At 36.3% G+C, this 23,816-nt stretch overlaps 1 protein-coding gene across 4 annotated transcripts in view; it reads right to left on the reverse strand.

Moving 5' to 3' along the window:
- The window catches only part of impg1b (interphotoreceptor matrix proteoglycan 1b), a 36,857-nt gene that overhangs the window by 663 nt on the left and 12,378 nt on the right, over nt 1–23,816 (reverse strand). Inside the window, exons 9-18 of one of the 4 annotated variants that reach the window (XM_032546345.1) lie at nt 19,571–19,773; nt 18,358–18,657; nt 14,664–15,160; nt 13,754–13,843; nt 5,587–5,806; nt 4,356–4,566; nt 2,988–3,173; nt 2,703–2,877; nt 1,195–1,278; nt 627–645 (exon numbers count right to left, since the gene is read on the reverse strand). In XM_032546345.1, the coding sequence (XP_032402236.1) occupies nt 627–645; nt 1,195–1,278; nt 2,703–2,877; nt 2,988–3,173; nt 4,356–4,566; nt 5,587–5,806; nt 13,754–13,843; nt 14,664–15,160; nt 18,358–18,657; nt 19,571–19,773 (1,985 nt within the window). The remainder of the gene's footprint in view (nt 1–626; nt 646–1,194; nt 1,279–2,702; nt 2,878–2,987; nt 3,174–4,355; nt 4,567–5,586; nt 5,807–13,753; nt 13,844–14,663; nt 15,161–18,357; nt 18,658–19,570; nt 19,774–23,816) is intronic. The other 3 variants (XR_004336693.1, XM_032546344.1, XM_032546346.1) reach the window with 3 other exon arrangements.

Consider the following 23,816-nt stretch of genomic DNA (forward strand, 5'->3'; position numbering starts at 1 on the left):
ATTATTTTTGTGTTGTTAAAACTGCAGTAGGTAACTTTTTTTTTTTCAAAATCAGCTTTTTACCTATTTGTTAAATCTGTCACCATATTGTGTCAGTCTGACATTCTGTGAAAAGATCGATCTCCTCCACCTCCATCCTGAGCTGCTATTCCTATCTGAAGAAATGCATAATTCCCGACCAAACACAACCAATCAGAGCCAGGAGGCGGGTCTTAGCGCCGTCAAACAACCTCTTGTACTTGCTGGTAAATGTGCTAATGGGGGGAAAACAACTTATCATTAAAGTAAAACTGTTTATCCGCCATTGTTGGTAGCAATGCTAACTAGCCTTAGCATTTATGACAGACTATGCTAGTTGCAGCAATGATGATTGAAGTGATTGACAGTGCTAAACCCCGCCTCCTGGCTCTGATTGGTTGTCTCTAGTTAACACTAGGAGTTGGCAGAGGAACTCAATTTTTTCGCAGATTATCTACCTCATGCCAAACCGTCACGACTTGGGGACGAAAACAAAATATTTTAAAAAAGGTTACTGCAGCTTTAAGGGAAAACTTTGATCACAAAAACGCTGCAGTGATTCTGGTAGGTGAGTAAAATCATCACTGATAGTTTTGATGGACTTTTACCTTTGCAGGCGTCAAAGAGCTGGAAAATATTTCATCAAGTTATTTATACTTTAGCAAAATGATTTTCAACTACAGTGAAAACTAAAAACGGTGCAAATTTTATATTATTGCATCACATTCATTTGAGTAACAGCAAATTACAAAACATTTTTGAACCAACAGAGTAAATACATAATTGTGGAGCAAAAGAAAAAAAGCTACATTACTTGTTTCTAAATAAAACATTTATAACAGGATAAATATTAAATGTATTCAGTCAACGTGACAATACTCTGGAGAAACAACTTTACCTGCAGTTACAGCTACAGGTCAAAGTTCAACTCCGGCCCTCCATCCAACCCTAACGCCAACCATCCGTCCATTTTTCTATTTTTGTGTTTAATCAAAACACCACAATTGAGAAATTGTGTTTTTTGGATATTAGTGGAAAACTGATGTTTTGTAATGGAATCTCAGTCAATGTCTCAAGTTGAAAAACGTCTCACAAGGAACTTTAATAAAAAATAACTTCCAGATTTGCAGACACATTTAGAACAAAGTTGCTCAAAGCAGTTTATGCCAGTCTTACCTCACTGTGTGGCAAACTGTGATGGAAACCCACCATGTCTGACACTAACGTTTCTGATCTTGTTGTGTAGAGTTGTCTGGGGATCTGCAGAGAAGAGACACATTTTAACGTTTTTCCTTCTAAATAAAGATGATTAAAGCAAAGATTTTACACAAATCTACCCTAAATAGTGATGAAATTCATCAATATTAAAGATTTAAAACAAGCATCTATATTATAAAAGTTACTTATATGTTAGTTTTGTCTTATTTAAAGTGTATTAAGGTATTTGCACTAGAAAATAAACCAAAAACATTTGGGAAGATTTTGTGTTTTTGCAGTGAAAATAAATCTACGCTCTACAGTCGGGGTGTCCAAACGTTTCCTAACAGCCAAAATCATCAACTCAAAAATACAAAAACATTTTCCAAAAACTTTTACTGAGATTTTTTTTCTGCTTAACAATATTTCAAACATGAAAGTATTTTGATTAAACAAAGAAAATAAAAAAATGTTTGTAGCTCCAAAACTTCAAAGGGTTTCACATGAAAAAATGTATTTTGGGCTCAATTGAAGAAAACTGAAACAGATTTCATCTCTTCTTCTGAAAACATAATGTCATTGACTTTTTATTTGAAAAGTTTAATAATGTAATTAAAAGCTTTGGTCGGTGTTCCTATCTAACATGAAAATAAAGAGAAAGCAGAAAGTTTGGTTATTAAAAGATTAATACTTTGAAGGGATGTAACAATTCAAGCACCTTGATTATTAAAACTCCTCGAAGCTTCATTAAATTATTTAGCACCAGGTGCTCTGGCTGGATAATTATTAAAATATTTTAATGTAAACTTATAAAATATAATTTCAGCTTTTTAATTACTTAAAATGAACGTCAACTAAAATCATCCTATTAAAATATTCTTGTACACAAAGGTCAATGAGTTTTATGATTGGTAATTTATCTTTATACATCTACTGTATATATTCCAACATTAATTCTAACGTTAGATTAAAAAACTTCATCACATTGATTTACTCCATGATCTCCACATTTTTTTCTTCTATTGCACCTTATTATAATCTATGGATTAAAACCCTTTAATGGTATTAAATCTACTGCTAACCAAAAACCTTTGCCTGCTTTTTCCCACTCGGGTTCATTTTCTGAGCTACAGAAAAGTAATTGTACATTTTTAGTACGACCCAAATATTTTATGTTGTGAGAAAATTTAATTTGTGAGTCATAGTTTTGTCCTAATTGTAAAAAAAAATTAAGAAAAGTCTCTCCGTCTGCATTAACCAGCTGAACTTATGGGACAAATTTGACTGTCTGGCTGCACTTTGGACACCCCTGTTCAACAGCAAATGCCTCTGAGGTCAAAGGTGAAACCTACAAAGCAGAGTTAAAGGTGTGTGGACGAGAGGCTCAGAGCAGCAAACCGAGCCAACCTGAGGCGGTTTTCCTGCTCTGTAGATTTGAGGTTAGTGTTTAGTCGGGTTAGGTTTTAATGCCGATCCTCTCGCTGTACCTCGATACTCAGGCGTATATTTTCAACCGAGGCAAAATGTTCCTGCTCAGACTGCGAAGAGGCAGAGCTTGAGGCACACGGCAGAGTGGAAACATGAGTTAAGACACCGTCATCATTCTCAAAAACCGGGTTCTCCCTCAAAGTGTTCTCAAAGGCATACGGTGCATGGGTGTGCCTGCGATGCAAACGCACACAAACGCATTTACAGCAGCGGCGCCGGCCGACACCCTGAGAACGACAAGGATGGGTTATGCAAAGCGAATGCAAAGCAGGGTTCTGACTTACACCAGAGCCACGGCCTTCCTGGTCCTTATGCACTTCTTGTTGATGAATATTAAAATGCCGATAACGGCGCAAACCAGGCAGAGGCTCCCCAGCAGGCAGGTAGTAATCAGAGCCGGGTCCAGAGGCACCGACACCAGCTCGCTGCAGCGCGCGCCGTGGTAGCGCCAGTATTTACCTGCAGGGCATCTGAAACAAAGGAGAACAGAATGAAATCCCAGACACTTTCCTGAAGAAAAGGAAATTAATAGTTTACCGTTTCTTTCTCTGCAGGAGTGATTCAAAAACAATTTAGCACTTCCAGGTCTGAAAGCAAATGTTCATGAATAAATCCCCCAGAGCGCAGAGTAGACACAGACGACATGCATTTCAATTTAGGCCTGCAATCGAGCATTTATATGGTGTATTTCCAAAAGTTTTAATGCAATGTACAATAAATAAATAGGAATACTGAAACATTTTGTACATCAGGTAAAGGTAGATCTGTTCAGTATAATTCTGTGCGTTATTATTCATTTTGGTAACATTTTAATGCAAAGATGACATTCTTAACGGACTTTTAATGCATTAAAAATGTCATCATTTACCAAATGACACTTCATGAGAACAGGCAAACGTTCATGACGACTCCTTCATGTTTATAACACTGGCATGTCAGATATGGACACCCATTCAAATAAACTGTTATATTTAAAATTCCTATTGGAAATTTCAGAGTTTAAAAGTCAAAAGTTTTGGATGTTCGAAACTCAGAAATTTCTGAGATTGATATCAAAATCTTTGGTGGAAATTTACTTTTTTATACATTTATACAACGACCCTAAAATGGCTTTACAGTACAGATAGAAATAATATATTATGTAGCGTCTGAAAATTAAACATAATGTTCCTCAGTCAGTTTATGTCAGTCCAAAGTTTTTGGACCAAAACTGAAAAGCCCAATTTACTTGCATGACAGTAAAATAAAAAGAAAGATTAAAATAAAATAAACCAATTAAAGTTTTCTAACTTTGGGGGGGCTTTAATAAACAAATTTATTCTGTTACAAGAAAAAGATTTGAGTCACTTTCTTTCAAAACACTTGTTATATTTATGCAAGTTTAATAACAGTTGAGTTATGCGCAGAAAAGTCTTTACATAAACATTGTTCTAAAAGCTTGGTTATAAAAACTTAACTTTTTCTATTCAAATCAAAGTTAATTCAAAAATATTTTACCGAACCCAAAAAGAATTTAAATAATGTTGGTAATTTACCCAGTTTGCATTTCCCGCTGTGATGAACAGGGACAAACTTGCATCGTTCTTGAATTGCAGCTGGGGGCCACAAATGGCCCGCGGGCCGCTCTTTGAACACCCCTGGTTTGTGCGTACCTGCAGGTGACTCCGTGGCCGGGGATTATCTCACACACGCCTCCGTTCAGGCAGTAGTCCGGCTGCAGGGAGCAGGCGTCCTGGCAGGGCCGGCCGTCCACCGCGCTGTAGCCGGGGTCGCACAGGCACTCGGCCTCGCCGCTCCAGCTGTTCACCACGCAGCGAGAAAACTCGTTGCAGGCCAGGAACTTACACGGATCTGCTTGGTCAGCTGCGGCCAGCGGGGCAGAGGAGGGAGATGAAAGCAGGAGCAGAGAGGCGCCGGTTAGCATTAATGAAGAGGAGAGCTTACACAGCGTTCTGATTCATCTCATAAAGCAGCATTTCAATGAGAATACAAACCATCACACAAGAAAAGGTAAAACAGGAAGAACCTGAAGTCAACTACTTTTTGTTGGAAAGTTAACCTCTATAGAGTCGAGATTCTGCTGAACAGAACCCGTCTTGCAACACAAAGTAGGCTCAACGATCTCAAAATAAAGAAATTCACAAACAGATGAGAAACAAAATCATTGATACTTTTCAGTCTGATGCGTTTTAAAGATGCCAAACACTGAAAAAATACAAAATATTACCAAGTATGTTGTCTAACTTATAGTGCAAGTAACGCATTACACTTGATTAAAGACAAATTCACTCAAAAGTAACTTCAGCAACATATAAGAGTTTTAGAGTCAATAATTCCTTAATATTAATTTTAAAAAATACTTATTCCATTGGCAGATTATTTCACTTATAACGTGGGAAAATCTTGTTCTCTATATTTTTACAGATTTTTTGCAGTGCTTTAATCATTTTTATTTTAATATGAAAGCTTTATTTATCTGCTAAACTGTCACTTTTGACACTGGAAAGTCCAGATCAACATAAACGTTTTCCAACACTGTAAAAACGCAAAATTTGACCAATTATTTCTGGACACAAGTAACTTTTCAGCCAGATATAGGAGTTTTAAGACAACTATTCAGATTATTTCATGTAAAACGTGGGAAAATGTCTCATTATAAGTAAAATAATCTCTGTACATCACTGAGACAAAAGCAACAAACTACAGAGTTGAGTTTGTGTGATTAAACAGTTTATGGCAGACAGAAACTTAAAGCTTCCTGTGACCACTTTTGCTAATTTCACCCTGAAAATTGAAACGTAAATGCGGACATTCTTTCTCAAGCACCAAAACAAGTGAAGAAATAACAGAATACAAGCCAAGACTTCAGCAAGAACTTCTCACCTGGTTCAACCTCCAGAGAGCGACTGTCAATCTCGATGTCAAGCCGATTAGACGCGGCGCTGCACAAGTCCTCCAGCACACAGCGCACGGCTTCTGTGACGTTGTTCGGCACCGGCTTGTCCAGTTTCATCCTGCTGTTTACCACAACACTCCCATTCCTGAAGTTGAGAATCTCCAGCTGCTTAAACCCAGTCAGATTGGACTGTAAATATGGCAGAAGCTGTGCAAAGATAGAGGGGGACAAATTCATCAGCTGCTGCTTTTCAGATGCTAATTACAAAAGGATTAGTGTTGGAAAAATCTATTTGCTGCAGGGAAGCAGATTTTAGCTGTTAAAAAAATTAGAAACCTGAAGTTTTACTTTATCTATGAAAATGTAAATTAATAAACAAAGCTGAATTTATTATATAGAGATGACAAAAAAACTTAATTATCCTCTGTTTTTATCCTCCATCAGTGACAGCGCTCAAGTTTTATTATTCAGGTCACATATGAATAGTTTGTAATTAAATTTTGATGTGAGCATGAAAGGATGAGTTTTCTGTCACTGATTGTACAATTAGATGCAGAACAAAATTGGAGTTTTGGTTTCAAAGCACCGGTGCCACAAAAATGCTAATCCTGGAAATTAGAAAAACTGTGAAAGGATAAAATAGTTTAATAAAAAGAATGTGTACTGCAAGTAAACAGTCTCAAACAGAAAATTAATCCACAATAATACTGTCCTACATTTATCCTAAGAGGTTTGCAGGAACAGAGTCACTCAGTTAACTGTAGGTTTAAAGAAATCAACAGGAAGAAAATATTTCCAGTACGATGTACAGTATGCCAACAGCTAAAGTCACGAACTGAACCAGGAGTTTCCTCAGCAAGATTGAACAAAATAGGTTTTAAATATTTATCTTTATTATGAACATTCTTGGTTTGCTAAGAATGTTTCTGCTGAGGAAGAAAATTGTCATTTAGGGAGAGAGGGGTGTGAATACTTTCTAAAATGATGGTTTGTTGAAATCAGCCATGATTCAGCGATTTGGATAAATTCTGCAAACAGGATCAAAAACCTAAATAAGACAGGAACTAATCAATCACTGTAGCTGCGTTTACATTGATTATATAACTGCGCAATTTGACATTTCAATAATAAATTTGCTTAATGGAAACACAGCAATTTTGAAAAAACATTTGTTTTTCAGTAAAAGGTTTTGCCGATGAGGTCGTTTGGTCGTATCAAAATGGGTTCATTTCATAAAACTGCAATGGAAAAGCTTTTTCGCATCACGCCAGTCACATGACCGACAACCGGACGAAACCAACGAAGAAGACGACAGGATGAGGATGACGCGGCTTGTTTTTAACGGCTTAACGAATGAACAAACTTATTCACATGTGATTTTAATTGTGTTTTTTATTTAATGGAAACTAATGAAATTGTGAAACTGTGTTTTTTTTTCGTTTTATTTTTTACATTAGTGGAAATTTTACAAAGGTTTGTGGACATTTTTAAAGGAACCGGCTGATTGTTGAAAAATCTGTTCTCAGCCGGCGTGTTTTTGATCAGTCCACGTTTTTAGGATTTGCTGCAGAGAAAAATCATCTTCTTCCTTAAACGAGTTTTTACAAATTAACACTTTTTTTCAATTATATTTTATTGTACAGAGACATGCAGATGTTTTTATTAAAGATAAGATTTTCCCTATTTGACTCAATTCATGCTTCTCCTTTATTTGTTTTTATTATTATTATTGTGACTCTTTGTGTCTCCAGAATTCTTGGACAAAAGTTTTGCATAACTGTGAAGATGTTTGTGTTGGAAAATAGTTTTCCTTCTCAGGCTGCAGCCAAGCAACGAAACACACTCTGCTTTATCTAATTTAGTCATTTATCGTTTTCTAAATATTTCATGTGCATGCCTCGTAGTCGTTCATGTGAATAAGATGAGGGAGCCAAGACAAATAAAATAGTCTCGCTCCGCACAGCGCCATCGCTTCCTAAATCTAACTGGATTAACTTGATGCAGAGACTAAATTACATTAGAAATGTATCAAACTCCAATGGAATAATTTAAAGTTGCTACTTCAAACATCTAAAGCAATAAAATTACTTTTGACTCTAATTTAACCTAAACTTTAAATTTAAATATATTTGAATATGACTTAGACGTGCAGTGACTTATAAAACTGTTCATCTCCCTTCAATCTTCAGGGATTAGTTTTGGGATTAGCCCAACATGGGACAGCGAATCCCTGGGCCAGAAGGAAAACAAAAGACAGTTTTCAATGTTTTTCAAAGAAAAAACAGGAAAATGTTTTGCCCCAAAGTTTAGATTGACGGATTGGGGTTTCATCTGCTAGCTAGTTAGCTAGCCAGCTGAGCTTTGGTTCTCTGCAGCTCCTCCAGAAGTCGCCTCTTGGCTGCTTCTCTGATTAATGCTCTTCTTGTTCAGACTGTCAGTTCAGATCAGGGGTGTCCAAAGTGTGGCTCAGGGGCCATTGGCAGCCCATGGACTGACTGTGTGCGGCCCCAAACAACTTTAACTCCGAGGCTCAGGTGTTCAAAATGATCTCAAAGTAAAACCTTCCGTTCCGACAATGAAAAAATACCGGCTACAACACAAAGTGTTTGTCTTTAAATAAAGATCTTTTTTGCATTCTCTTGCCAGGACCAGTTTCTGTTACTCAAAAGCAAGACTTGCTGACCTCACATCTGTTTTTAATTAATTTAATAAACTTGGCTAAATACAGGAAGAACTTTCAAAGAAAAATCAACCCAAATCCAGATATTATTGTTCAGAAATGACTCAATTGTGTTATTTTAATATTGTAAACCTGCAGAACTTTTTAAAGTTTTGGATCTAGAATAATTTACGCGTCCTTTTCCAGGAACAAATCTAATACTTATTTTAAATAAAGTATTGCATGTTTAGTTTGTTGTTGAGTAGATAAAAAAACTATTTTTTAGCACTCAATTTTTTTTAGACTTGATGAAAATGTTTGGACCCTCCTGGTTCAGTTGGACGCCCATGTCTGCATAAGTTTGACGGTTCTGTTTGTTTTATTCACTAATTAGGAAACATTTGAAGGCAGTTGAGGTTAATGGGTTTTATCTAGGAGTGCCAGAGTAAAGGGGGAGGAATAAAAATGTACGACACACTTTTTAGATTTTTATAAATAAAAAAATAAAATAAAAAACACAAAATTCCAAAAATATACATGAAAGTTTGTGATAAAATATGAAAAAGTTATTGGAATAGTTTTACAAATGCCTGCACTGTAAAAACACAAAAACTTACCAAGTATTTTTAGTCTAGTTTCTAGTACAAACATATTAGTTATTGAAACAAAATAAAAATAACTTACAAGTAACTTTTTAGTAAGATATAAGAGCTTGTTTTAAGTAATTAATTCCTTAACATTGTTGAAAAACTTCTAGTTCCACTGGCAGATTATTTCACTTATAGGATGGAAAAGTGAAATAATCTGCCGAAATAAAACTTTTTAGTCAATATTAAGGACTTATTAACTTAAAACCAGCTCTCATATCTTGCTAAAAAGTCACTTGTAAGTTATTTTTGTCTCATTTCAAGTGTAATAAAATAGTTGCACTAGAAACTCGACCAAATGAATATTTGGTAGGATTTTGTGTTTTTGCAGTTTGGAAAGCCAAACTATGAAGGAACTGATGCAGGAGGTCAGACAGCTAAAGAAACGGCGCTCCATCAGGGGTCATTGATCTGAACGGTTTCCAAGTTGAGCTCAGATGAAACTGCTGCAGCGTGAGGGGAAGAGATTACGCTACTTTAGCAGGCCTGAGCGGTGGAGGAGCGATAAGAAGCCTTAAGGCGCTCTGCTCAGGACAGGTGAGCGCACCTATCACCTGCCAACACTTCACCCAGAGCCACTGCTCTGACTGCGCTGCAGCTGCACCTGGACCAGCAGGGAACGACTTGCAAACAGTTTACAAACACAATAATTGTCACAATAATTTGTAAAGGATCTCTCTACTGCAAACCACAGAACTTCTACATCCACAACTTGATGGTTTCATAAAAAGTTACGCATGTATCTACTGGTTCTGTTAAAACCAACAGGCCTGGTGCAGATGTCACTGCAGAGTCACAATGAATATTAACCAGCTTAGCATGTTTATTTTCATTCAACATAAAGAAAAAAACACTTTCTGAACTCCATGTCCAATTTTTTTTGGTTGCTTCACAAACCAGTAGGTACAGGAGTAATCCGAGCCACAATGGGCCGACAGAACATACATATACACAGATATGAGCATTCGGTGTCCGTTTAAATGGGCTCATTAACATGATACTCAGCAGTTATTTATGATTTCTGATGAAACCAGGTTGGATCATTTAAAATTAACAAGAAGTCGCCCATTTAAAGGAGAATATAGCTGCGTTCCCATTGACCTTAAAATTGCGCAAATTGGAATTACAAAAATAAATTTGTAATTCGTTAATGGAAACAGGTTTTCAATAAAAAGGTTTTGCATAATGATGAGGTGGTTTTCCTGCTGTATTGAAATTACTTTGATTCACAAAACTGCGACTGAAACACTTTCGCATCACATAAGTCACGTGAACAACGACCGGATGTTACTACTGGTGGAAACCACAAAGAAGACAACAGGAAGTGTAAGGAGGAGGATGACGCCGCATGTTTTTAACAACGTATCACATTAACTTACTCAAATGAGATTTTAATTGTGTTTCTTACTTAATGAAGAAACAACAATTAGAAAATTATTAGCAGAATATCAACAAAGTTTTGCGCACATTTGTGATGGAAACGCAGAATATATTGGTAGCACTCAGAGCGGTAAATACTTACCGGATCAAACATCTGAAATCTAGTTTTGCCAGGAAGCTCAACAAATTAGTTAACAAGCAAAGTCCAAGGTTTGAGCAACCACTAAAAATTGGAGATGGAGTGTTGCTTTTACCAGCTATTCATTGCTTTCAGCTTTTCTTTCAATAGTTTCTCTGCAGACAAGACAAGTTACCCTGTGAACAGAAACGAATCAAAACCAGCTCAACACATTTGTGACAGTCCATCGTTTATCCTTGCAGAAATACGTTTCAATGCATCTGCTCATATTAAACATGCAAGCATGCTAACATACCAAACCCTAATGCCGATTTTTAAATACAGCTTAATAAAAAAATAATAATAATAACTAATGTTTCAAAACTAAAAGTGAATTGATTGTTTTTATTCCATTTCCTGTGGTACATTCAGTTATATTGCATGCAGATACAGTAAGGAGATTGAAACCAGCATTAGCACAAAGAGTGAGATGCAGGAGCTGATGAGAACCTCTAAGCTGCTTACTCCACGTCACAAACCGAAGACTAAAACAGGAAAAGGTCTCCTGACCTCCATGCATAAACTAACTCTGCTTTAGCAGTACAAAAGCATAAATCAGAAAAACATCCCGAAAGTGTTCACAAAGCTCATTCACTTACTATTCTAAGCCAAACTGATTAATATTTAAGGCATCAGACATGCAAATAATGTAACATCGTAAATGTGAAGCCATGCTGCATTTTTGTCTGTATAAGTAGTAAAATAAACTCCACAATCGAATATAGATCATGTTAAAATTGCATTTAGTCATTTAACAGTTGCTACAAATAAGAAGCAACATTCACCATACATTTTTTATGCTACACATGTTTGCTAGCACCACATTCAAAGCAAGTTGAAGTAGCAAAATAACTAATAAGAAAACAAAAACTCAATAGTTTTGTCTATAATATTGAGCCTTAAACGATGATTTTACTTTTTTGCAACGCTATAAAATCACTTCTGCAAGCACACAGAGTGGGAGGAGCTAACGTTACTTCACTGTATATTAAAGTCTGGAAAGTTTTTCTTTAATTGGTTTTAGTTTTCAAACCAACATGTTCTGGAAACTGAGCCACAGTTTCCATTAAACTATAGAGCAGTTTAAAAATAACCAGAAAATTATGAAAACAAACAGCAAATTCTAGGAAAATTCAATATGAAGTTGCCTAAAGGTTACAGTAAACTTTTGTTTTGTAGCTCATATTTATTTTTTAAATAACCAGTAAGTTATTTTCCAAGTAACTTTCTGGAATTCTGTTACGTTTCAGAAATCATGGGGTATATTAAAGGAAAACAGCCAGAATGTCCGGGAATGTATAAAATAAGTTTAATCAAAGATCCAGGAAAGTAACCAGTAAGTTGTAAAATGTAATCGTGCCCAATAAGTTCAAGGAAAACACTCATGTTTCAGATTTCAATGCATTTATCCAGCAAGTTAAAGGCAGATAACCATCATGTTGTCAATTAAGATACCAGTGAATTCAAGGAAAGTTCCAGAAAGTAACCAGTAAGTTCCATAACAGAAAGTAGTCAGGAAATGTCAGCAGTGTTGTGTAAAAGTAACTATGAAGTTTTAAAAAGTCCTGCTTAAGTTTCAGGAAAGTAATCAGGTGAGTTCCATGAAACATCCACGAATATATGATGTAAAATTTTTGAAAAAATGCAGTCAGGTCTGTGAAACTTCTGTAAAGGTAACGCCATAACTTCCAGAAAAAAGTTACAAGGAAGCTCAATGCAAGCAAGCAGTAAGTTCAAGGAAAGTTCAGGAAAGTAACAAGTAGGGTTTGAGAAAATAACTGCTAATGTCCTGAAAAATATTACTTTCATTTTAAAAAGTCATTATGATACCCACCAAAGGCAGGAAAATAACCAAGAATGTTCTGCAAAAATGCCCAGTAGAATAGAATTTTATAAAGTGTGTTTTAAAAAGTACCAGTAGGTCTCCAAAGAATTTCCCAGTATATTCTGGGAAAATAAAATCAAATAAAATCCATGGAAGTTCCATACCAGTAAGCTCTGAAAGGCGGAGAGAAGTTATCAAAAAATAGCCAACAAGTTTTGGCGAAAAAGGCCCGGAAAGTTTTGGAAAGTAAGCCTGTAAAAGTTTCAGTAAAGCAGCCTCTAAAATCTGTTTTATGAGACGATACTGAAAAATGCAGGTAGCACAGGATGAGAATCAGGGCTACAACCACTTTTAATCTCCCTGCAACTCTGGTGGTTTATGTGAAAAACAAACTTTTCCCTTAAGTAATAGAGACGTTTTTCACTTCTTTATATTCTTACCACATCTGACAAGCAAAACTGATACCATTCGGGCATTTTGTTAGAGTTTAAAGCTTGCTAAGGTTGTGTTTTGTATTGAACAGTTAATATGTTCTCAGCTGTTTTATGCACTGTAACATACAGAACAGTTCACACAGTGAAGATGAGAGAAGGGATAAAATCAAATATTCGACCGGGTTTGTGTCGAGGTCAACGCTCTGGACTAACATTGTCCACACTAAAGCTTTCAGTGGCTCAGCAACAAAGCACAAACCCGTTTCCTGAAACTTTCCCTTTTCAGTTAAATCTTCTGCTGCTGAACTTTCATCAGATCTCTCTTACTTTCAGAGTATTTACATAAATACAGCGAGCAAGTTTGGGACCAGGCGAAGCCTCTTTAAGGTTAACGCATTTCGTCCTTATTTTCCCTCCCAACAATGTGTGCTAGATAATAACTTTAAAATTACCAGTTGAAATACTTAATAGAAACTCAGAAAATAAAAATATCTTACAAAGCTGCCACAAACCAAACTCTAACAGCTCAATGCAAAAAAAAAAAAAAAGAAACCTCTGTTCACAGTTGAGCAACAATTTGAGTGTTGCAGACTTTTAGTTATGTAAAAGTCCTGCAGACTGGATTCATCCTGTTTGGCTTTGCAACCTGTGAATTTCCTCTCATATCCACTTACGTCTTACATCATTTCAAAAAACTCACACACAAAAGGAAAATACAAACAGATTTTACAAGAATGTGTGCTTTTTAAGATAACAAAGAAACATAAATACAGACAAGCAAATCAGCAGCAGCACAAACTGAATGTTAGTGAAATATTTTCAGGACAGATTTAAAAAAAAAAACTGCAGTGTGACTCAAAAGATTAAGGCAAAAAGATGAGAAGCACAGAAAAGAATAATCTTTTTCAGTATGGAAATGTGTGAATGTTAGGAAGATCAGGTGCTTCTGGTTTTACGTACTGCATTTTTCACGTTGTTAGTGAACAAACTGAGGAGGAGAAGTTCCAATATGGAAACAGATAAAAAGATACCGGTATGGAGGCTAACGTTGTCTGTCTCCCCAGCCCAGATTTACTGGAAGCTCCAGGGTTTGGCTGGTTTCTGGACCCAAAGTGCTGAGTCTAAGTGAAACAGAACAATTTCACCACGATTGTTTCCACACCGTCAACATGGCGGCTCCTTTGAAACAAAAGTGTTAGCATACTGCAGGTTTTCGGTTTGAAGACATCTCCCACTTTTACAAAACAAAAACAAATATAACAGCAACAATATATTCTCTTCTCTATACTGTGAGGATAAGACTTACTGCACAGCACACAGAACTCCTCGTCTGTTCCTGTTTTCCCTCCACAAAAATGTTGAGCAGTGGTGCAATAAGTTTTCTACAACTGCAACGTTTTTATTTAAGATGCAGTGTGAGGGCCATAGTAAGAAATACCATGAAAAAAAACAAATTACAAGAATAAAGTCAAAATAATACAAGAAGAAAGTCATAATTATTATAATAAAGTCATATAATGTAAGAATGAAGTCATAATATTTCAAAAATAAAATCATATAGAATAAAGTCATAATAATGTAAGAATGAAGTTATTTGTCAAAATATGCTTGTCATTATTTCTGACAAGCATAAAGCATGAAGTCAAAACAATGAGAATAAAGTCATAATACAATAAAAAGTCATAATATTTCAAAAATAAAGAAGCACGAATAATATCACCATTATTATTATCTGTGATAATAATAACACTAGAATAATGTCATATTATGACTTTGTTCTGATAATATATTTACTTTATTCTCGTAATTTTTAATTTTTTTCTTAGCACGGCCATATTTAATCCGTCATATTTATTATAGTTTAGCCTGGTTTCATAATATAAGGTAGGACAGTGAAGCATGCAGAAGCATAACATCCATCACAAAAGCTTGAGTACCTACCAGTTCCAGAAAGGTATTCTCCAGTGACTTATACTCTGGGGAGCTCTTGTTGAACAGGTCGTCAGTAAACATCATGTTAGTGACCCTCAAGCTAAAGAAAACCACCAATTCTTTGCTCTTCTCCACAGCGGTCATCACAGGTGTGCGGGCTTGTCTCATCGCAGGCGCGGCTGTAGATCCGTACGGACCTTCATCAGATTCTGACGCAAATCCGCTCCCGCTCTCCTCTTCCTGTTGCTCTGTTACTCCATCTGCGGTGTGTGAATAATCTCCAGGAGCGGTTTGGGTGACCGGGGTCAGATCTGATCGACCTTCCCCTCCGTCCTCAGGGGACGGTAAAGGCTTCACGTCTGGTCCAGGTTCGCTGCCCTGGACGGCGTCCTCAGCAGATGAACGGGTGGAAACCGGGTCAGTGGGAGCTGTGGGTGGATCCAAGTTCACCTCAGCAGTTTGATCTCCTTCAGGCCTGGAGCTCGAACTTCCCACCAGCTCCAGATCTGGTGAAAGGACACAAAACAGCAGAAGGGTCGCATTTACATTTCTATATTCAAAAACACATTACACTTACAGTTTTGTACTTATATTTGCATTTCTACTTCTTCTGAAACCGGAACAAGGGCTTTACAAAAAAAAAACATATTTTTGGCAATAAGGTAATGTTGTTTTGGTGTTGAGCCACATTCGAATGGCACAGCACAGTTACCTAGCAACCCCAACTAAGCCCAGCCCGTTACCTAGCAACCCAAGCGTAATTCCAGCTCATTTGATCAGCTGGTTTTACCACTGTATGCGCTGTACAATGGCTGTTGGAAAAGACAAGTGTTTTGTTGTTGACTTACCATCAAGAAACCACTTGCTGCGTTTTTGTTGGTTGTGCAGGAGGCTTCCACTTCTGCTTTTCGAAGATGTATGGTTGTATAATTGCGCATCTGTTTGCAGCCATTTTCATGTGAGTGTAAACGTTGAGTTGGCCAGACAACATAGTATATCAATTTGTGATCACGCACCTACATGTACAGTTTGTGCTACAAGAAGTTGTTGTTTTACTCATAGTTCCAGTTTCGTAACTGTTGTGTTTTGCTAACTTTGTTTCTGACTTAGCTCAGAAAGCACACAGGACAGTAGATTTTAAACTGCTGCCTTCTGGATACACAGTAAACATCATTAGCTGTGCCTCAACGCAGGCGGAGAACATGACGTTAGCAGAAGTGAGCCCACCACTGGTTCTGGGATTTACAAAGCGAGACGTTTTTCAAACATTTCTCAGGCAGAGGATTAGCAACTCACTCATGTTCCAGTTTAATTTCTGAAACTGTTTGTGTGAATACTTAGATTATGAGGAAAACAGTCAAGAAACTAAAGGCAGTTTGTTTGTTTTGCATTTTCACATATAACAGTTTTAAAGGTTAATCAATATTTGATATTATGTTTCTAAACGTTCATTCTAACTGTGTTATTTTCTGGCCAGAGCTGTAGCTGCTTCTGTGCTTTTATTTTTATTAATTTTTTTAAATGTGTCCTAACTGTATGATTTATGCCTGTTTTAATATAAATTATCCCTAAACATTAAATTTCGCAACTCTGGCAGCTCATTTATCAAACATGACAAACTATTCTTTTTATTCCCAATCCAAACACTTGGTGCTGACTTTATTATATAAACATTCCACCGTGGAATATTAAAGTTTTATAAATTAACCATTTTTATTAAATATGACATCTGTAGCTGCACCAGAGGTTTTTCACACATTTCTCTAAAGTTTGGGTCTCAGTCGTCAAGGTGGGAAAATGTTGCTGTGACTTAATGAAATGCGTCTGTGCAGCGCAGCGTGACTTGGTGATGACTGGACCAGAGGCCGGCCGGCCCCCTGCTGATGGAGCTTTTCCAAGGGTAAAGTGACAACACCAAGTCTAATCATGCTGTCATTTCTATTTCCTGGGTCAATCAAGGTTGCATTTAGATGCTGTAACTGTATAAGATTATTTTTTACAAACTCTTACGTTTGTGTGTCCCTCCCCGACACTGTGACAGAAATATCTGACTTGATTTCCGTCGGATGTTCAGGAGCAGGAGGAAGATATGAGACCATAAAATAGAAAATACGAACTTTAAAAGTGGTCCCTGTAAAAACCTAAAGTCATTTTAGTACCACTGAAATACTAAAAATAATAAAGTTATTACAAAAACTGTTCCTTTCTTCATACGTGCTCTTTGTTTTGATCATTTAGAGATTCAGCAGCATCTTAAAAAATCATAAAATATTTATCTGATGGTTTTTAAAGTCTTCAGATTTTCCATCACTGGTCTTAAATTTCACATAATTTGTGTCCTATTTATTTTTCATTATCTGTGTAATGTGAGCAATCATTTGCTGTGTTGTTGCATCCTGCCTGAAGGATTAGAGTGTTTTTATGCCGTGGAAACTGTGAGGCTCACAGTGGGAGGCACCAAACAGCCTGTGAAAGAAATTTGCCCATAAATCTGTCTTATTGTTGTTTGTTTGGGGAAGTTAAATCAAAGGATCCTTGTTCTACTATCCAGCCCCCTTTGCTTCAGGAGATTTTATATTTATTTACATTTTTGGGTATTTTCACAGCTGATAATCCAGTACAGTTAGATTTGGGACCAAAATTGCAACATTTGTTGCAGTTTCAGATGCTGTGGTTCTTTTTCTCACAGACTGAGCCAAACCAATCAAATCCTTTAAAAATATGTTCCCCTCCTCGCCTGTGGGGGCGCTGCATCAAGAACCACTGAAGAAAACAACATGAAAACCTCTAAAGAAAACACTGAGCGCATCTTCTTTCTTCATAAAAACGTAAACAAAAATGGAGTAGCGTCAGATTTTAGCGGTTGTAGGATTTCTCTTTTGTCCACAAGTCATTTGTCTTGCTAGCGCTAGCCTAGCGCTTTTTTTTGGTTGTCTTTAGCCACAGTGCACTGCGCTGTAGCCCACTTCCTGCTTTTGTAGAGGCCTCGAGTTCACATAGACATTCAAACCGAACCAGAGTTCACTTCAATGAGCCGTAGGTGTTAAAATGGACCAGATTCACTTTTTTTGGAGTTTTAATCAAATCGGACTTTCTAGACAAACAAACTGGAGTTTGATTAAAATGGACTAAACAGGGCTGGTGTGAATTAAATTTGCTAAAACCTGTTTCATGTAACCATTTGCTGAGTATAAAACATGTTAAAATTTCACCATTACAGTCTAAAAGCAAACGGGCACCAACTAAAACACACCAAGAGAAGTTGGGAAAGAAGCATTTAGCCTAAGATAATAGCCAGGTTGAATAAAAGTTGAGTTCTTGTAGGTCTGAGGTTTAAATACTCATGATTTTACAAACATGATTAATTTAACCAGGTGGAACTTGTAGAAACTTTGCTGTTTTTCTACAGCTGGTTTCTGTTTTACTCCTTTATGTTTGGATGTTATTATTTAACTCTGCAGATCCGCAGCCAACAGCTCGAAACACGGAGCCAACACGACAACTGATGCGGTTTTCATTTCCAGAGCTCTTCTCATTACCTCTCAATAGCTTTAAATGGAGTCTAACCACAGTTTACTGTGTGGTTAATCAATAAAGCTTTAAATTTTTAAACTTGGCTCTCCTTGACATTCTGCTTTATGAGCTGGATTCACCGGAAGAAGGGTCATCGTCTGTCACCTCAGAGCCTCGGAGTCTCACTCACCTCCATCTTCACCATCACCCGGTGGAGCCTCCTCTTCCTCTATTCCCTCCTCTTCCTCCTCAGTGGGCTTTTCTTCTGCAGCTGCCATTGAAGGAGTCCCATCAGTAAAGCTAGAGCTGGTCTTTGGGAGGATGATGGGGATAAAAGGCACAAAGGTGTTTGATTTTGGTCTGACAGTGGCTGAATCCCTCAGCTTGTTTTCCAAAACTCCCACAGTGGGGAATAAACTTTGGGTGGGTGGGTTGACATCTTCTGGTTCCTGTGTGGACATGGAGTCCACAACCGGATAAACCATGGTCACTGCAAAATAACAAAAACAGCTAAAAGCCACAATTTATGGTAAGATAAAACAACAGGAATATTCACGTTTATTTAGAGGAAAAAATGTTAATTAAATTAATTTCATTTCCAAGTTAAACATTTAACTGGAGCGATTCAGTTCTAATAGCAGCAGATTTTATATAAAGGCCCTCAAAACCCAGCTTTTATTTTGATAATCCACTTCCGCTTATCAGCAAGCTAATTTCCATATAATCTAAATATTTGGCTGGAAACTTACATATTTAGTTGGCAAGCTAAATATTTAGTTTGAAAATTAAATGTGTGGCTTAGAAAAATATTTAGTTGTGAAATAAAATGTTTTGAAAAGCATTTATTTGGCAAGATAAATATTGAATTTGGAGCTAAATAACATTTTCAACAAAATATGATGTTGGCAGCATATTATACCAACTGTTTTTTAATAAGCAAAATGTTTAGTTAGCAAAAAAAATATTTAGTTTGAAATCTAAATATTGAGCTTACTCTTAAACGTTTAATATGAACTAAATATTTAGTTAAAGAAATACATTTATTTGGGGTTAACTATACAGTTAACAAAAATAAATATTTAGTTAGCACAATATTTAGTTTCTAAACTAAACATTGATGGTAAGATAAATATTTAACTTAGACTTAAACATTGAGCTTAGAACTAAATATTTAACCTCCTAAATAAATATTTAGTTTGAAAGCTAAACTTTATAGCTTGTGAAATAAATATTTAATTGGAAAATCTGACATCTATAAATGTATGGATAACATGGTGAAAATATGACTTGGAAACATTTTTTTCTCTCTGACAGACTAAATAAAACAAAACTGTTAATGTTTTACTGTGTAGCTTTACAAACACATCCCATAATAATCATTAGACTCAGGTAAAAATGATTACCAGCCTCAAAGCTGAGTGTCTGTATGTCCAGCAGCAGCGTCGGCTCCTGCTTCAAGGCCGTAACGATGATGCGTTTCAGTTTCGGCGCATTCACATCTTCGTTTGTCTCTTTTCTCTCTTCCATCTCCAAACTGTCAAAGTCTTGGTTTAGCTCCGTTTCTCCGTTAAAGACCACAGCGTAGCGCACAGAGAGATCCTCTGAGCTAATCAACACAAATAAAATCCGTTAAGAAAGAATCAGAACAGACTGAATGTTCTGCAAAGATCAATCCAACAGTTTTAAATCCCTGACTAATTTAAATCCCAATCTCTGTTGATGTTCAAATTGTGAGCTATTATTTGGCCAATTTCATCTAATATGGTTTTACAAGCTGTCAGCTTTATTTTGTTGGACTAATAATCATAAGTTACATGCTAGCATTAGCCTAGCACTTAAACTTCTGTTGTTGCATGTCTCAAGTTAGAAATATCTTTATAAACAAAAGGTTTTCTGTTGCTTATAAAGATATAATACCAATACTAATGTACAGAGGTGTGACCAAGTCACTGTGTTGCAAGTCTCAAGTAAGTCTCAAGTCTCTGTCCTCAAGTCCGAGTCAAGTCTCAAGTAAAGACAGGCAAAAGTCGAGTCAAGTCTCAAGTCAGGAACCTTTAATTTCAAGTCATTTCGAGTCGTTTTTATTTTATTTTTTTTTATATAATTTGCAATTATACATAAAATTCAAATATTAGACCATTTGTTCTTTTTAAAATACGTATTTGAGGTTCATTTGTGATCCTCTTATTCATCTGGTATTCTTCAAATCTGTCAGAAGTAAACAGATGTCAGAAAATAAATTACAGCCTTTCATGAATTACATTTGACTTCAGTTTACTCCTTCTATTCATAAATAAACATCAACACTACAACAATCATAGTTTTCAAAAAATGAAATAAGTATAAATGAAGTTATCACAAGTAAACTCAGGAAGGTCTGGTGCATTTATTTTTCTGCTTTTATTTCTAAGTATGTTAGTTTCAGTCCTCCGTAAATATGGGACAGATATTCTAAACACAAAATTTATTTGGGACAGTCACTGTATTTGGTCTTTTTTTTTTTTTCCCAGCAAAGCTATACTACTTGGAAATGGGTTCTGTGCGACATGTGACAGTCACGCTGGTCAGTGCATTAAGTCAAAAACAGTTGACTTAATGCACTGACTGCAGTAAACAATATATTGTCAATATAATTTCCCAACGTAGATGTCTTCAAATACACCAACCATCCTTAGATGATACTAGACCCGGCTCATCATCATGATGGGACAGAGAGACTCTGTTCCCTGTGTTCAGGTCCAGAATCTGCTTTCTGTTCCGGAGCCCCGCTCACTATCCACCGGCTTCCTGAGCTAACACGGTGCACATTATTTGTGGAGGCATTTGAAGGACCGGATTTATGGTAAATCATCACCAATTTAACCCGGAGTGCACATGCTAACCCGAAGTTAGCTAAAGTCAACTATCTTACAGCAAAAGAAAAGTGCCACCTACCGATCTTTGTGAAGCTTCAAATGCCGGACAAAGTTGGACGTCGTGGCATCTCCATCCGATATTCTCTTCTTGCATGTTTTACAAGTTGCAGTTCGTTTTTTAGTCGAAAGTTCATAACCTACGTAGCCAAAAGAAATTACTCGCGGAAGCATATTCGAGCGGTTATTTCGTATTTCGTTCCCTGAGCTCTGTAGCTTTGCCGCGTTTTTTTAAACGTCCAAATCCTGTTAATTTGATTGGTTGTGCTGCAGCTACGTACACATACATACATAAGGAGAGAGGAAAACCATAGTGACGGTCTGCGCATATTGATACGGAATGAGTGAAATTAATTAATGACGCCACTTTATAAATAATGTGTTTTAAATTTTAAGACTTTGAGTAAAAAATATCAAGTCTTTTCAGGTAAACAGCTTCAAGTCGAGTCAAGTCCCAAGCAGTGTTGTATAAAGTACTGAAATCTCAGAGTCAAGTAAAAGTACAAGTACCTCTCCAAAATATGACTTTGGTAAAAGTCGAAGTCACTGACTGAAATGTTACTTGAGTTAAAGTCTTAAAGTATCTGAAACTTCTTGTACTTAAGTATGGAAATTACTGTAAAAATGGATGTACTCAAGTAATGTAATGAAAAGTACAAGTAAAAAGTAAAACAAAGCAAATGCAGTTTGAATGACATTTTTTATATTTTGGTAAACTTGTCAAATACACTTAAAATAATGTACACAACCAAGTGCAGGCAAAATTAAACCTGCTAATAGATATACCTGCAGGCATCATTTAGTTAAGAAAATTAGGTGCTTTACCGATAGCACAAGGTTAACTTAACCTGCTTTACAACTGAACCAGCTTCTTAGTATACCCTCCAGGACAGAAAATACAAAGTTTTTGTAAGCCTTAAGTTTTCCCTTCAAGTAAGGTCAGTGCTGAAAATGAGAAAAATAAATAGTACAGAAAATGCGGCCAACATGAAGAAAAAGAGCTGTTACGATTACTCTACTTCACAAATCAGTGAATCAGTCAATGCTACAGTCAGTAGGTGGTGCACACAACTGGTCATTATGCAAAAAAAAAAAAGAATTGGGAGGGAAATGCAGCTTATTGGCATCTGTAAACCTGGTTTTGAACTTGCATGCCTTTCCTATATTCGTTAAATTTAGTCTAAATTGCTATCGCTATGGCTTCTGTCCCCCCTTGAACAGAGGAGTCTAGGTAGCCTGCTACAGTCAACATTAGGCCTAAGCTAAATACACCACGTGTGGAACTGAAACAATGCCAAACAAAGTTCATTTATGGTCAAGATTTCACAATACAGTAGTGCCTAGTGACCAAACTATAGTTACTGACACAGGAGGATTATAACCATTTCATAAGAAGTTACCTCGATGTGTTTCTTCAAGTTGGACGGGGAGTTTTTGTAAGATAGAATTTCCATGTGACTGCTACTGATTGCGAGACTTGCTTTGTGTTTAATGGGAGAAGCGAAACAGGTGTATCCTAATTAAAAGTAAAGAAATCAAGAAATGGCAAAAAATGTGGAATGAAGATAAGAAAGGAAGAAGATTATATGAAGTACAAAAGTCAGTTTGAATTCGAAGCATTAATGAACGAAACAGAAGAGAAGAAATAATAATTAGTAGATTAAGAGTAGGTCATACCTACTTAAATGACATGCTTTATAAAATAGGGAGGAAAAATAATGATAAATGTGAGAGATGTGGAGAGAAAGAAAATGTAGAACACATATTGATGAACTGTAAGTCAAATGAACTCGAAAGGGAAGAATTAAAGAGAATAGTTAGAAATATGGGGCATGAATGGAATCTTAAAGGTATATTAGGAAATGAAGGAAACATAACAGATATTCACAAATTAAGGAAAGCATTGTTTATTTATCTTAAGAATACAAAATTAAAAAGTAGAATTTAATAGATATGAAGTAATGCTTCTACACACTCATGTACAGTAGGTGGCGGTATGCACCTTAAAGTTGCTTGTGATCCGCCATAATAGAAAAGAAGAAGAAGAAGAAGTATCCTATTGGTGGTGATGAACAAGCCCAGGCAAGCAGGCTACGGACTTTGTTCGGTAGCCTGCTTGCTACTTGCTAATCAGTAGGTGGGGTCAAAACACTTGCGTTTCTCTCTCTCGCTTTTTTGTAACGAGTAACTAAACCACACATTGAAAATGTATCGGAGTAAAAGTACGCAATTAAGCTCGGAAATATAGTGAAGTAAAAGTGAAAGTCATCAAAAATTTTCATACTCCAGGAAAGTATGAAGTACTCCAAAATATACTTAAGTAAAGTAGTGAAGTATTTTTACTTCGTTACTATACAACACTGGTCCCAAGTCAATGGCATGAAAGTCAAAGTCAAGTCCGAGTCTTTGAGCATTTTTTCAAGTCAAGTCTCAAGTCGTGATTTTAACGACTCGAGTCTGACTCGAGTCCAAGTCATGTGACTCGAGTCCCCACCTCTGCTAATGTACACCCTATATTATGTTTTAAGTTTCAAATAGGGACTTGGTATCATTAGTAAAGTTACAGTCAAAAATAAAAGACAATAATTTGGGTTATTTAGTCTTGCATGATAAAAATAAATCGGTTTCAATTTCATTAATATTTTACCACGTTATTCATGAATAGTACCAAGAAAAATGTTTTATCGAGCTAAATATTTGGTTCCAAATAAAATGTTCAATATCTAGTTTACAAACC

This window comes from Xiphophorus hellerii, chromosome 19, assembly GCF_003331165.1.
Source record: "Xiphophorus hellerii strain 12219 chromosome 19, Xiphophorus_hellerii-4.1, whole genome shotgun sequence".
In the NCBI taxonomy this organism is placed as follows: Eukaryota; Metazoa; Chordata; class Actinopteri; order Cyprinodontiformes; family Poeciliidae; genus Xiphophorus; species Xiphophorus hellerii.